Here is a 16,765-nt window from a genome sequence, read left to right as displayed (position 1 = left end):
AGCCAATTACATAAAATATAACCCTAACAGTAAAGAACACAAGTATTATGATGACCCAAGAAAACCAATGAAACCGTCCAGTTTCAAGGTAAAAATCCTAGGAAGGATTTAACCTAAACAATTCACAAGGCAACAATTCACTAATAGAATGTAAGTTTTACAATAGGCATAACCCTAAATCTAATGCCATCTCTTGTAGTACTTACTCACGTGACCATACGCAGTTCTGAATCTATGGACTCTTTTATTATGAATTTGTTGCACAAAAGCGCTCATGTTTGTGACTTTGAGAACCTACTCAAAGGTTTAGATCATCAGTAGTAGTTGATTTTGTTGCAGCAACTTATCTCCACCGATACTTGTGTTTGCTTTTCTTTCTGGTAGATAAATGCTTGTTGAGTTAGAAGGTTACAAAACCTCTCAGATCTCATAGGAGTAACTCACAAGTCTTGAAAAATGTGTATTAGGGTTTTGCTTTTATACCTAGTAGTGTTGGTTTCAAACCCTAAATGTTTCGCGGGCTTTTGGACTTGATTTAAAATCTACAAACATTGCAATTCGATCGGTCGAACCTGTCTCTCAATCAATCGAGCTTAGTAGTTTCTGGATTCTTCTTTCTACAGCTTGTATGTTCTTGAATCTTTATTTATATCAACTTGAGCAATATCTAAAACTGTTCTAAGACATAAATATCTTATACTAGACACGTTATTGTACTCGGTTTGCCAACATACATAAAATTAGAACCTAAATATTTAATTCTAAATATTTAGAACCTAACAAAAATGAGCTTACTCAATTTAAATTCAACAATTCTTGCTGGTGGAGAAAGTCTATGGACAAATTTTATGATAGAATTCTAAAATGGTTAGCTATGAGTGGTGGAAAAAATGTAGTAAGTTTAGCGAAAGTGATTGTCCACCACTCACATCAACAACATCATCAAGTTGTGGCAAATGGTGTGGTCGTGTAAGAACTGTAGCAATAGTAGTTGCCTTTAGGGAAAGGAAACAACAATGCCATCAATGATTCATGTGGCTAAGGCAAGGAAGAGGAAGATTTTTGGGCTTGCATCTAAAGTGCTTCACACTCCCTCAAAAGATAATCTCACACGTTCGGTGTTAGTAGGGCACAAGCGGTGGTTCAATACAACGTAACTTTACAACAAATAGAAGCCATAACACATAACAAAATGATAACTTACATAGATAAATTCCAACTTGAGATATAGTCCTCTGTAATCATGCTAATAATTCAATTTAGCAGGTTTCATAGGTGTTGTTTTGGTCCAAGGGGTTCAGAAAATCAGGCTTAATCAACAAAGTACTTAAATAATGACTAAACCAGATCACCGTACGTGTAAGATCCTAGCAAAAACAAATTTTAAGGTTGCCATCTTTCTAGAAATACAACAATAAAATCTTTGATCCTTATTGTGAAAAAATAAAAAATAAATAAAGATCTTAAGAACACCCAGTCTAGCTACAAACACTACAAAAAAACAGTCTATTGCGACGCTTCAAAACAGCTGCTAAAACTGTCTTTAGCAGGAGTTTCTATTGTGGCGGTTCAACTGCCACAAGTAGAGGGTCGCCTACCTCTCCAAAAATACGTTTTCTAACTAAGCTTTTGAACATTCGAAGCAACAAATTTTGAGTTTGAGGGTGTTTTTGTGTATGTGGTAGTACAATACTACTCTCTCTATCTCTCTTCTCCATCCTGCTGTATTTATGACCAATAAAGATTTGAAGTATTCTTTTGTCTATTTTTCCCTTTTGTGAGCTAGTGCCCTTGAATCTACCTTGGAACATCTGCCTCTATTTGACAAGTAAAGTGAGTTTTGGACTTCTCTCTTTCTATTTTTTAAAACCTAGGTTGATCAACAAATATCCATTTTATTTTTTTTCTAAAAATAAATTCTGACATTTTCCCGACTCCGCTAGGGAGTCAAGAGGTTGAAGTTGAAGGGATCAGGACAAGGAATGAATAAGCGAAAATATAAAATATAAAATAAAAATAAAACTCTTGGTAACATGAAGGCGAAGCTCCCTTGTGATGCCCCTCTCTTAACCCAAGAATTTTTTCGCTCTGCCTAGCATTTGGAGGCAACAAATTATGAACCATCTTACCAAACCCATAAGCATGTGTTGCAAAAGCCATAAATGCTGCTTGGTTCACTATCCAGTCATAGTGTCATCTTCCATGTGCAGCACGAAAAGAGTAATGCTATATATGTGCGCCCTTGGTAGAAAGGGAACATAAGAACATAACGAGTATATTTACTAATAAATAAAAGGTCATAATAACATATACCTTTTGGATAATTGTTAATAAACTATAATAGAAAAGTTTTGACGTTCACTTTTATGAGAAATATAAAAAGCTGGCAATAATATTTATTATTTTATCATTCTTCTAATAAAAAGAAAAGAAAAAAATGCATTTAATTTCTGATGTGTGTTATCATGTTGGTTTGAAACCCAAACCGTCATCTAGATTAATTGGCAGCTGTGAAAATTTATAAATGTTTACTCTATATATCCAAAACCCCAATAGCATAGTGTGAGCTAGAAGTACGGTTGGAAACCCCATAGCTGTTTTATTTTGCTTCTTTCTTCAATATTATTTACTTGGAAACTTTTACAAAGAGATACTGTTGGTCCTGAATGTGCAGGTCATTGAATGTTTTACACGATTACAGCCTAGCTATCCCATAAATTGTTCCACACAACTTGACTGAAAAGCTTATATAGCTTATGCTTACCTTCTTTACATTAAAACTTCCAACCATATAATTAAGTAACATATTCTTTTCCTTTTTGATTGGCCTTCCAACTGAGTTTCTTGGCTTCTTTTAATCATTACGTTTTTCCAATAGCTTCTCTTGCCTCTTATAGGCACAATCCCCAAGTTCCAAACTGCAAAGGCATATTTAGATTTATATTGTTTGTAATGGCTTTCATCTTGAATAGACAAATCATTCGTGGGATTGTGCCTGCATTGTTGACAGTCTCAATACTAGTGGAAATATGCTTCGCAAAAAATGTTCCTGCTATTTTTGTTTTCGGGGATTCCTTGGTTGATGTTGGAAATAATGACTACATTTTATCACTTGCCAAGGCTAATTATATCCCTAATGGGATTGATTTTGGAATGGCAACAGGCCGATTCACGAATGGAAGAACAACTGTTGACATTATAGGCAAGTACTAATTGTCCTGTACTTTGCATGCCTAATTCTATTTTGCATAAAGTAGAGGCTATTAAAGTATATGCAAATGTGAATAGTATTTAATTCATCAAAATTTTCTCACCAGGTCAGGAATTCGGTGTTAAAGACTACCTGCCTCCTTACTTGGCTCCCACTACAGCAGGATCTGTGATTCTGCAGGGTGTCAATTATGCTTCTGCTGGAGGTGGAATTCTTAATTACACTGGAAAGATCTTGGTAAGGTTTCTGCTCCACATGTGTAATTTTTTTCCCAAGTAAGCACTATAAACATTGAAGTTCCAATGGTTATGAAGACTTCTATTTTACTTGACGTACAAACAACCATTCTCATCAGCATTTCAACGATGTTGTGAATCACTGAACAAGATTAAGTTGTATACTTTCAAGTAAATTAATCTGCTTTACCCGTGCAATATTTACCCTATCTTGGATAACTATGATTTTCAAAGTCATTTTTGACAGCATTTCAGTACGTATATTGTGTTAGATGTGAAACAATCTATAGGTTTACATAAACAAGTAAATTTGTACATAGGGAGATCGAATCAACATGGATGCGCAAATAGACAATTTTGCAAACAGCAGGCAAGACATAATCTCAAACATTGGAGCTCCTGCAGCACTATCATTGTTAGGAAAAGCAATCTTCTTTGTTATGATGGGCTCAAATGATTTCATCAATAACTACCTGACACCTGTCATCTCTGCTGCTGAGCAGAAGTTGATCACCCAAGAAGTATTTGTTGGCACCATGATTTCAAGATTCAGACTACAACTTACGGTAATCTTTTAGTAACCTATTATGTTAAAGCCACATTTCCTACTGTAAAAGTTAAACTGAAATGTTATTGATTCTGTTACCAGAGGCTTTACAATTTGGGTGCTAGGAAGATTATTGTGGCAAATGTTGGACCTATAGGGTGTATACCTTATGTAAGGGATACCAATCCAGCTGCAGGGGACAACTGTGTTAGTTTGGCAAATCAGTTGGCTCAATTATTCAATGCTGAGCTGAAAAGCCTTATCATAGACCTCAGTGCGAATCTTCAGGAATCAAAATTTGCCTATGCAGATGTTTATAGAATCGTAGAAGATATCCTGCAAAACTACATATCCTATGGTGAGTATGCTCTAGGTTTTACTGCCAGTTCACACAGGATAGGTCATAGGAGTATCTTAATTATCACGCTCATTTAAATTTATGATTTCCTAACAAATTAAGCTTTTGGTATAAGTAAAAGAATTTTGAACCATGTCTTCATTCTAAAGAGAACTTCATGTTTTACTTAACAGGTTTTGAAAATGCGAATTCCTCATGCTGCAATCTTGCTGGGCGCTTTGGGGGTTTGATTCCATGTGGTCCTCTCTCAAAAGTTTGTAGTGACAGATCCAAGTATGTGTTTTGGGATATGGCTCATCCTACTGAAGCTGCTAATTTTCTCATTGCAAGGCGTCTCATTGATGGTGACACCAATGACATTACACCTATGAACCTTAGGCAATTTGCTCGATTGTGACCCAAAGTCTACGATTGTAACCAGATGCGTTCGAAGATTGATTTGAGAAAAAGTTAGTAGGAGATTAGTACTCTTTTAATGACAATAACTGGCGTAATTAATTCGTAAGAATAAATAGAGGTACTCCAAGAATAGTGACAATGAAGCTTACGGAAACCACATAATATTTGAGTAGGTATGTTGTACACTGTTCTAGTTTTCTCACTATCATATTATTCTTAGCGATGTGTTGGATGTAGTAATGAAGGAATACGTTTCATTTCTATGACTAACACCAGTAGTCAGTAGTTCATCGAATTTGTTGACGGTATTCGTAGAAAAATATGTTCTTGCTAGACGACATTATTATAAGGTGAAGGTGGCCTTCAACTTCATTCAGTTAAGGGGGTTAAGTGAAATTGGTGTGATAGTTTAGTGTGAAAAATTGTAATTTGCCTAATTAGTTACAAGTAAATGTGAAGTTAATAACTATTTTTTCAAAATTTTGAGAGTTAACTTTGGATCCAAAATCTAAATTAAAAAAAAAAAATAGTTTTTTTGTTGTTGATAATTCGATAGTTGAGAGTTGGGGGATTTGAACCCTGAATATTTCCGTTAAAAACACAAGAAGATGCCAACAAGTTGAGTTTACCATTTACTTAAGTTTCAACATTTACCATTCAAAAAAAAAAAAAAAAAAAAGATTCAACATTAAATGTATTATGTTTTGTGCAAAATAAATGACAACATAATCCATGTGAAACTTTATTAAGAACAAATCTATTTACTTTACGTAGTAGATGAGTTAAATTTAACAAAATCTTTTTTGAAAATAAATTAAAAAATAACTTTCTTCTTTATGTAGCATATGAGCTTGACTTCGTCTTAAAGAAGGTACGAAGAATAACAAGAAAGACAAAGGTTAAGGCCAAAATGGACATTTGCCCATTTCGTCTAAAAGATGTAGCAAAATGCTTCAGTTCTAAAACTATCTAGCAAAATGTCCCTGTTTTGAAACTTGAATTTTGGAAAATCGAGTTTCAATGTAAAACTCGATTTGATGAAAATTGAGTTATTTGGAAAAATTCACATGGAACTCGAGTTCCATTAAATTTTTTTTTTTTTATTAGTTTGATTGCCTATAACTTGATTTTCTAAAAATCGAGTTATAATGTAAAACTCGATTTTTAGAAAATCGAGTTTCAAAATAAAGGTATTTTGCTACATTTTTTGGGTGAAAGGGACAAAAGCCCATTTTTGCCCAAAGGTTAATCCAAAATGTGGCAAGGAAGACTTGAGCAGTTAAGCCTGTTTTGTGATGGATTACAATTTTGAAGCATGCAAAACTATATGGTGCTTGTGAAATTCCTAGGGGGAAAGAAAACACATACATGCTCACATGCAAAATTAAAAATAAAAATATACTGTAGTTGCTGTAACAAACTCTTTTTGTTGACAAGTAGGGATGACAATTTTGTCATGTGATGATAAATATTATAATGGTAAATTTTTCATACTCTAAAACACTACTATTAAACAAACATATCAATGCTAGCTTATTTTATTCTCTCCAACGTGGCTTTCTGCCTTTATTTTGTTGTTTGTTATACTATGAGGTTTTTGTTTCTGTTGTGATATTTTCTTGTTAAACACTTCGATAATATTATTCAATTTTTGCTAAAAATTAGTTTGATTTGATGGGATAAATTTAGTTGTGATTTCAAATATATATATTTTATTAATGAAGGATGTTTATTTTATTTTTTTAAATTGTAATAGTTGTGGAAAATTAACAAAAAAGTAGAGTTTTAAGGAGTGGGGTGAGGATGTAGGAAGAAAATTTTTCTCGTCATGCAAGTTGGGGGCAAAGACCACATCCTTCGGCCTCGCCCCGCCCTCTTGCCATCCCTATAGACAAGCACTAGTTGTCAATGTTGAAAAATAAACTGTTTTCTATCCCCCCCACCCCAAAAAAGTAGTTCTAGTACTACATAAAATATTATAATTTTTGTCACAACTATTTTATGTGTCAAATTATGACTGGTTGCCTGTCACTTTCATATGAACTCATTCCACTAATCACAGTTTGTCACGTGGATAATTGTAGCACAAGTTGTGGCATTTTATGTGGTCTTAGAATTTTTGAAAAAAATTAGACTATTAATATAAAAATACGAAATGGAAATTTGTTCTCAATTTTTCTTTGGTGCAAACTTTATCGATGATTCACGTCGATTAGCCAATAAAAAAAAGCCAATATAAACAAAAAATTCAGCATCAATTAAGATATCAAATTTTTATATAGAAAACCCTCCAATTGAGAATTTACTATGAGATCTAATTCGGTAAAAACTAATTTCACTATAAAATAATGACAATCTTCTCTACAACAAATACTACAGGCTATCATTCTATAAATAAATAAATACTACAGGCTACTGAAACACCAAAGAGCAAGCACGCACTCACAGAGAAAAAAAATATATATATATATATATAGTTGATTGTTTGTGGTTAGTTGAAGGTGAATTTGTCAGATGGACAATATTAATTGATATATGACAAATTCACCTTCAACTAACCACAAACAATCAACTATATATATATATATATATATATATATATATATTTATATATATGAGTTGGGTTCAAGTTACACATGGTATAACTCTAAATAATATTATATCATCCAATAACTTGTTATTGAATTCATATTTAAAAATTCAACTGTTGAATTACATGTTTTATATGTTCTTAAGATGCGTGTCAATTTTTATGTCAATCAGATGTAATTTACTATACAATCCATATACTCATCTTTTATGTATTATTTTAACTATAAAAACTTGAATTAAAAAAATTAATTAATGACATAGCTATTGATCTTTGATATCATCTTTAAATTTTAAAAGCATGAAGAATATACAAAAATAATGTAATCCAACAGTGGATTTATCAAAATTCACATCTAATTAAAAAATATTGAGTGGTGTAGCCTAAACTTTTATATATATATATATATATATATATATATTTGAGTTTATTTGGCTTGTGTATAATTTTTTTTTTTTTTTTTATAAGTATAATTGTATTTTTGAGCCACCTTATTAATAAACTCTCCCAAACAAGCACATGGAATCTTTTATATTCAGTAATTGCTGGTGCAACTTGCAAAAACAATGAACTTAATTTAAATATAACAATTCTTGTAGGTGGAGAAAGTCTAGGGATAACTTTTATGATATAACTTTAAAGTGATCGACTATGAGTGATGGAAAAATGTAGTAAGTTCGTGTGGAAGTGATTCTCCACCACTCACATTAATCACATCATCAAGTTATGGCAAATTGTGCAGTCGTATAAGAACTATAGCAATAGGCGAACAGCATTAGCCTTTAATTAGGGAAAGGAAACAACAGTGCCATCAATGATTCATGTGGCTAAGGCAAGGACGGGGAAGATTTTTGGGCTACAATCTGAAGTGCTTCACACACCCTCAAAAGATAATCTTACACGTTTGGTGTTAGTAGTGCACGTGCAATTGCAGGCCGCCACACTGAATAACCCTTCGTTTCAAAGATCTCCGACATTTCTTTAGCAATTGGACCCATCAACATTTGTAACCAAAATTGTCTGAGGTGGTGGTCACATCCAGCTGTTTATGGAGGAGACAAAACACTTAGATATAACAATTGAAACCACCACACGGTTCGCCTTAAAGCCTTAAAAAAAAAAAGAAAAAAAAGGAGCAACTATCTGTGTAATTACGGTCTTTATAGGCCATTGTTCCAGTCAAGCACTCAATCACATGCAATTTAGATTTCAATGTGATCAACTCTCCCTTCTGTGCAACCTGATAAAAAAAAAATGGTATGATCTTTCTAAGAATAAGAACAAAGGAATGGACAAGACCTGCACAAACGGTGGAGCATGTGGTTTAATTCGATACAATGTAACTTCACAACAAATAGAAATTATAACACGTAACAGACTGATAACTTATAAGTTATAACGATAACTTCCAACTAGAGACATAGTTTCTATGTATTGTAATCACACTGATAATTCAATCCATTTGAAATAAATTCTTTTTCTGCTTTAGATTAAATATGTCAAATTTAAATTTGTATCTAGTAACATTTCATATAAAATTTAAATGATCTGGCAATTCGTACTTTGACACATCCAGAAACTAAAATTTTAACTATGAAATGGATTTCTCCATTTCACTAGCGGAGGTCTTGTTTTGTATAATAGTCTTGGTAAAAAGAAAAATATCACTAGCATATTGTTGAGGCTATTTTGCTAAAACTCTTTCCAGGTCACACAAAGTAAGGCCCAAATCCCTTTTGGGCCCATTATCTCTATTAGTAATTTTTTTTTATGCGTGACTTGAGGCTAGAGCACATTAATTTGATGGAGGTAAATTGGGAAAATTACACTTTATTATCCTAAATTATACCCAAAATTATACTCTGCACCATAAATTATTTGGATACGTAGTTTGCACCCTAAACTATAACCATTGTTACACGTTACACCCCGAATTAATTTTACTGTTAAATTAGACGAAAATATGAAACATGTGACTTGCACATGTGTATTGTTTAAGTGGCACAAACTTAAATGACCAAAACTCCTTCTTTCCAATTAATTAAAAGCAAATCTCTAGGGCTGTGTATCAACCCCTTGGCACACCATTTCTCCACCACTATGTTAATTGATTATTTAATTTTTTTTTCATTTATTTATTTGATACCACTACTACTAGCGTGGCTCACCCAAATTCATTTACCCAAAGCCCCTTCTCATCACAAAAACTGAGTTAATTTCTTTATTTGATTGCAACTAGCGTGGCTCTCTGTGTTAATTTCTTTGTTCGTCCTCTTTTTTTTTTTTGGTATTTTAGAGCAGGTCTCTGGCCTCATCAATTCTCTTTAGTCTTCACCAATATCATTCACAACACCACCATGAGGACTATGACCAAACTATAAAAACCTCATAGCAGCGTATACATACTCAAAACTACCAAATATGGTTTTGATTTGGGGATTTAGGGTTACAAGGGATTTGGATTTGAGGAGAGGGGCTGATGCGCATGAAAGAGCTTAAAAAAAAAATCTTTGTTTTTAATTAATTGGGAAGAGGGGGGGGGGGGGGGTTTGGTCTTTTAAGTTTGTGCCGCTTAAGTAATACACATGTGCAAGTGTAATAATGGTCATCGTTTAAGGTATAAACTGTGCACTCGAATAGTTTAGGGTGCAAAGTGTAATTTGGGGCATAGTTCAAAGTGGTAAAGTGTAATTTTTCTAGGTAAATATTGGCCAATTTTGGAGTTTATCATGAGCTCAAGACATAGAATTTGTCAAATAGGCTGGCGACAGTGGCAAAATATAGGAGTCCATGAACAAGCCCATGGTAACCACTTTTAGCGAAGTGAAAGCACCTATCTAAATTTCTCTGACAAGTTTTGACAAATTTAGCAGGTTTTGTATTGTAGGTGTCGTTTTTGTCCAAAAGGGTTCAAAAAATCAAGCTTAATAAAAAAAGAAACAAAAAATCATGTTATATATATCACAAAGAAACACTGAAAAAAATAATAATAATAAAACAGGAACAACAACAATCCAGAGAAAAAGAAGAGAAAAAGAAATCAAGAACTTTATGTTTTCCGAAACCAAATAATCAAACCTACATACATTTCGTTTGTTATATACTCATAGAAGAACAAAAATAATTGAAAGAGAATAAAAAGAAAAACTATATAGTAATCAAGATGGACCAGGGAAAAAGATTAAAAGAATTACAACAGCCTTTAAATGTCAATTACATGAAATCCAAGGACCAAAGTGCAAACATGGCCTCAAAGGGAATCAAACAATAAATCCATATTAGAGCTGCTACTCCAAATTCTAACAAGGGATCTTGGATCTGAAACACATATTAGAAACTAGTATTTAACACTAATTTCATCATACAAATATCATAATGCCACACATAACAACCCCACCCCCCCCCCCCCCCCCCCATTTACTCAAAAAAAAAAAAAAAAATAGACCTAAAAATCATAAACCCTAACTCATATCAAACAACCAATGCCAAAGTCATCAAAGAAATGAATAAATCTCACACAACCAAATCAACACCAAAAAACCCATATGAAAAATGATAAGAGATCAAATATGTGTAAAAATTATAATTCATCAAAAATAAAACCTGAAACTTTGAGGTGTTTTTCCAGCAAGGAAAGTAGAGATCGAACCTAACAAGAACCAGAGAAGGGTTAGAGATGAAGAATAACGAAAAGAAAAGAAGAAATATAATCTAAAAAGACAGAAAACGTAAATGGGTTTCGCCAGCGGAGGCCGGAGCTTGTTGGTGGTGCCGAGTAGAGCTTGGAGCTAGTGATGGGTGCGAGGGAGGGATTGGAGGTGGGAGAGAGGGATTGGAGTGGTTGGGTTATGGAGAGAACTGAGAGGGAGAGAGAGCGTGAAAGGTAGTGAGGGAGTGATAATTATCAAGATGAGAGGGAAAGCAAATGTAAAATGTTTTTCCAAAATTTTAAGGGTACGTTTGGTATGCTGTAATAGCTCCTGTAATGGAATAGTTATTCATGTGTAATAGTAATTCGGTCATTTGGTTGTATCTTTATTACATGGATTAGTTATTACATTGGAATGACTATTCTTTAAATTGAAGAATAACTATTCCTCTTTAAAATGGATGTAATAACTATTCCTTAGTATATATAATAGGTTTTAAAATTAATATATTTCCAAAAATATAAAGTTTCCTTATACATTATCTTTTACAAGCTTTCCATATGTAACAACCAAACTAATGAATAGTAATAGTTATTTCATTACAACGTCATCTATTCCCAGTAATAAAGATTACTATTCCTAATGTAATCTACATTCAGTGTACCAAACGTACCCTAAGTGTAAAATATTTTACACAAATTTACCTAGGTTGATTTGGTTGACTGAAAATATTTTAGTTTGACCAAATATTTTACTACAAAATAAATACTGTAAAATAGGAAAATATTTTTCGTTGAAAAAAAATGAGTTAAATAGTGACTAAACCAGATCACCATAAGATCCTAGCAAAAGGATATATGAAGGTTGACATCTTTCTAGAAATACAACAGTAAAATATTGGATCCTTATTCAGAAAAGAACACCCAAACTAGCTACAAAACCTTATTATCATTTATCAAAACTTGCATTATCAAGCCGTTACAAGTTACAACTGCCGCACCAACAATACTTAGTCTACCTAAGATTTTGAACAATATATAATAAGCAAAATATTTTAAGGGTATTTTGTGTACGTGGCAGTAAAATACTACTCTATGTCCCTCTCTCTTATAATCTTCTCTATTTTCTTCATCTTGCTATATTTATGACTAATTAAAATTTGAAATATTCTCTTGTCTATTTTTTCATCGGCCTAGTAAAGTGGAATACAAACCCTCTGTATCACTTGTTTTGTACCACTCTATATTTCACCAATCACAATTTGTCATTTATTTATTTTACTTTCATTATAAAATAACTAAAGTTTCAAATTTATTTCTTAGAAAGATCAAATAGTTTGTACTTGACTTTATTTTTTTAAACCTAGGTTGATTGGGCAAATATCCAATTTATTTTGCCATTCGAAAAAATCAACCCTGATATTTTGGTGGCTTCTCTAGGGAGTCAAGATGTTGAAGTCGAAGAGATCAAGCCACCAAAGGCATGAAACTCATGAAAAAACAAAAACAAACTCTTGGTAGCATGAAGGCGGAGCACTGTTGCGATGCCCCTCTCTTAACCCAAATTTGGCTTCAGTGCTGTGCCTAACATTTAGAGGCAACAAATTATGAACCAACTTACCAAACCCATAAGCATGTGTTGTAAAAGCCATAAATTCTGGATGGTTCACTATTCAGTTGTAGTGACCCAAAAAGGGGGGTTTTGCATTCCATGGAATCCCACATCGCCTAAGGAAGCACATGGGAATGTGTTTATAAGAAATGACCCCCCTTTAATGTATAGAGGCCTTTTCCCCCACTGCTGTGTGCTTTAGGAGAGAACAAAACCGTGAGGGGTATGAGGCCCCAAAGCAAACAATATCTACACAGTTGGGGTGGGGTCATTACAGATAATATCAGAGCCATACCTTAGCTGGAAGTGTGGGTCCCACACACGAGGACGCGTGTGCCCGTAAGGGGGGTGCATTGTAGTGACCCAAAAAGGAGGGTCTTGCATTCCATGGAATCCCACATCACCTAAGGAAGCATATGTAAATGTGTTTATAAGGGATCTCCCTTCCTTTAAAGTGTAGAGGCCTTTTCCCCCACTGCTATGTGCTTTGGGGGAGAACAAAACTGTGAGGGGTATGAGGCCCCAAAGTGGACAATATTTACACAGTTTAGATGGGGTCATTACAGAAGTAATAGTGTCTTCTTCCTTGTGAGGCACGCAAAGAAAAATGATACCTGTGTCAATGTGTGTGCTTGGTAGAAAGGTTTTTTTGTTTTCTGTTTTTTTTTTTTTTCCTGGTCAGAGTAACCATTTGTTGGAAAAATAACATGGAGTGAATAAGAAATTGATATTTTCTATGTTCACTTAAAGATGTTATTAAAAGTGGTAAAAATCTTGAATCCCACATAGAAAAGGAAAGAAAAAATATATGAGTTTATATGCTCATGAGTTGGACATTAGGTTGGGCCTTTGGCATATGTGGACTAGGCCTATTTGTCCAAATAATAATATTTTATTATTTTAATTTTCTGAGTTAGTTAGTCTGTGCACAACAGTTATTATTGAAATAGAGTGCTTATTCAGTAACATATAATTTTTCATAGTCCCTCATTCATAAAAACTACTTTTCAAAAAACTCTCCAGGGGAGAATATTTTTGTGCATTTTCATTTTGCGTCAAAGAGAGAGAAAGAGACATTAAGTAGTTTGCAGAACACGACCTTATGTGCTTCATTTTCGTGCTGTAGATCATTTTTTCCTGGGAGGCAAACGTCCGTGAGTCTCAAAGCACCACCGTAATTGTGTGAGGGGTGAAATCTGTTTTAAAGAGATTGTGTCAAACATAAGACTTGATCTGAATCATTCATCATTCACGCATTTGGTCTATGAGTTTTTAATTATTTGCAGATTTCTTTTTATATATTCAGTATCTATTTATTGTTTTGTCTATCATATCTATTTGTGTTATTACTTATATTTAGATCTGTATTTTGTTTCTTTTACTTAATCACAAAGTAAATTGTTGATATATGGTTTGTCGTGAAATACCTACTTTGATCTATTATAAAGTTAATGGTTTTTGTCTTTTATTACGTTTTGGTGTCGGTTTGACTTTTGATACTATTTGTGGAATTTTGTTTTGATACTATTTGTGGAATTTTGTTTCCCGTCGGTTGAATTTAGATATTTGTATAGAATTATTGGATTAGTGTTTTTCTATGTTCACGTGAAGATATTATTAAAAGTGGTAAAAATTTTAAGTCCCACATAGAAAAGGAAAGAGAAAATATATGAGTTTGCCTTTGACATATGTGGACTAGGCCTACTTGTCCAAATAATAATATTTTATTATTTTAATTTTTTGAGTTAGTCTGTGCACAACAATTATTACTGAAACAGAGTGCCTAACATATAATTTTTCATAGTCTCTCATTCATAAAAACTACTTTTCAGGTTTCAAAAAAAAAAAAAACTACTTTTCAGAAAACTCTCTAGGGGAGAATATTTTTGTGCATTTTCATTTTGTGTCAAAGAGAGAGAAAAAGACATTGAGTAATTCGTAGAGCATGACTTTGTGTGCTTCGTTTTCGTGCTATAGATCATTTTTATCCTGGGAGGCAAACGTCCGTGAGTCTCAAAAGCACCACAGTAATTGTGTGAGGGGCGAAATCTACTTTAAGGAAATTGTGTCAAATACAAAACTTGATCTGAATCATTCATTCTTCATGCATTTGGTCTGTGAGTTTTTAATTATTTACAAATTTCTTCTTATATATACCGTATCTATTTATTGTTTTATTTATCATATCTATTTGCGTTATTACTTATATTTAGATCTATATGTTGTTCATTTTGCTTAATTACAAAGTAAAATTGTTGATATATATCCAACCATCTTAAAACAGACTTATATATTTTAATTTAATTTTGTGATTTATGGTGAAAGGAATTTCGGGTTGGTTGAAAATCGTTATCGGCAATTTTGAAAAAACTGGGTTTTGATTTTGTGGGTTTGTCACGCAATATCTACTTTGATCTATCATAAAGTTAATGGTCTTTGTCTTTTATTACGTTTTGGTGTCGGTTTTACTTTTGATACTGTTTGTGGATTTTTGTTTTCCGTGGGTTGAATTTAGATATTTGTGTAGAATCATTGGATCAGTGTCTTAGATATTTTCTAAGCATTTGATAAAGCTGATTTCGTGCTTGTCAGTGTTGGTGGCTTTGATTATATTATATAATATTAGGCTTATTTTGTATCTTAGGGTTTATTGCTTGGCTTGGCTTCGCTTTTAGATTCTTATGTTTATTGTGTTCGTACCGTGCTGCTCTATTTCTGCAATTCGGTGTTGAAAAGAAAAAAAAAAAAAAAAAGATTGATTGCACGATAGTGGGGCTGTACAGTTCACCCTAGGCCAGATATATTATTTATAAAATCTTAGAGAATTATTTGTATTGACATGGAGGATATACTATAGTTGTATTTGAGTAAATATAGTCTTATTTAATTACATACATGTATATATATTTTGGGCATGTGTGAACTTGATTGGATATTATTGTGTTTAATCCCAATATATGTTTTATAATATTTCATTGGATGAAATATATGTTACATGCCTTAGTTGACATACTTGAGTTGTCTAAAATGTTGTATGCATAAGAGTGTTATGAGTGCTTATTAAGTAAACAATGATGAGACATTAGAGATGTCCATTTATTATAAAAATGAAGTTGAGAAATAATTCAATGAATGTAATAAGTTCTTGATTACCATAGAACTTGTGGGAGGAAGCTATTATTTCCACTTTATTTTTTCATTGAAATGCCTTAAAAGAAAACCGCTAAGACACCTTGTGAATTATGGAAAGAGTGATCGTCTTTCTATAAATTCTTTAAATGTGGGGGTGTTTGATGAAGGTAGTGATTCCTATTCTTAAAGGATAAAGAACCATTGATTATGTTTTCATTGGTTATGGTCATAATTGTAGTGCATAGTACTTTTCTAATTTATGAATCTATTATTCTTATATGCATGAAAATTAATTAGAATATATTTCAAGTGTTAAGCTTTCTTAAAAGAAAGTTTGAGTCCGTGTTTAGTATCTCTCATGATTAAGAGTTGATCGAAGAGAAGTTGAGCCTAAGCATAGTAAAAGGATAAACGTCAAATTCGTTTGGTCCAAATTTTCTAATTTAAATGTTAGAAGATGAACTTAAAGTTTTAAAGAAGCGATATTCTGAGGTGCCTTCTTGGAAAAGAGACCGTAAATAGTGCATTAAATCCATCTTAGAAATCTATGCATAGTAATTAGTGGATCCAGTGGCGACTCCAGGAATTTTATCCAGGGTATTCCTATTTTACTTTGAAAAAATTTCGGGTCATTTCAGTCTATTTTGGGATGTTTCGGTAAATACCGGCCGAAATTCAAAATTTGGCCGGTATGAAGTTTGTGCTTAAAAAAAAAAATGTTCTTAAAATCAAAAAAAATTTGCATTTTGTACATCCAAAAACCTCAAAAGGAAAAAATAAATGAAAAGAAAATAAATGAACAAAGGTTGCTTACAATAAACTATAAATTCGTTTAAAATATTAATAAAATTATTAATTGTTGTTGTTTAATTGTTTTATTAATTTGTTTGTCTTTTATAAACTATAATTTATTATATTATTGTTTCATTAATTATAAAATTATTAATTATTATTTAGTCTAACATAATTTAATTTGTTTGTCTTTTATAATGTATTAATTAATTAAATTATTAATTATTAAAATAATGAGC

General features: G+C 32.6%; 1 protein-coding gene across 1 annotated transcript; it reads left to right on the top strand.

The window, feature by feature from the left end:
- The first annotated feature begins 2,894 nt into the window (after positions 1–2,894).
- Positions 2,895–4,970, top strand: LOC126689729 (GDSL esterase/lipase At4g16230-like). Its single transcript, XM_050384918.1, has 5 exons — positions 2,895–3,202; positions 3,318–3,448; positions 3,768–4,013; positions 4,097–4,352; positions 4,526–4,970. The coding sequence occupies exons 1-5, from the start codon at positions 2,953–2,955 to the stop codon at positions 4,747–4,749; spliced, it is 1,107 nt and encodes a 368-aa protein (XP_050240875.1). The 5' UTR covers positions 2,895–2,952; the 3' UTR covers positions 4,750–4,970.
- Positions 4,971–16,765: the final 11,795 nt, after the last annotated feature.

This window comes from Quercus robur, chromosome 6, assembly GCF_932294415.1.
Source record: "Quercus robur chromosome 6, dhQueRobu3.1, whole genome shotgun sequence".
Lineage (NCBI taxonomy): Eukaryota > Viridiplantae > Streptophyta > Magnoliopsida > Fagales > Fagaceae > Quercus > Quercus robur.
The sequence above is the reverse complement of the archived record's forward strand: the minus strand, read 5'-3'. Positions and strand labels throughout refer to the sequence as shown.

Bases quoted from the DNA above. Each gene is read 5' to 3' on its own strand.
- LOC126689729 (XM_050384918.1), top strand. From the start codon at position 2,953: ATGGCTTTCATCTTGAATAGACAAATCATTCGTGGGATTGTGCCTGCA. The intron at 3,449-3,767 runs GTAAGGTTTCTG...ATTTGTACATAG, and splicing joins ATTACACTGGAAAGATCTTG to GGAGATCGAATCAACATGGA. The intron at 4,353-4,525 runs GTGAGTATGCTC...TTTACTTAACAG, and splicing joins GCAAAACTACATATCCTATG to GTTTTGAAAATGCGAATTCC.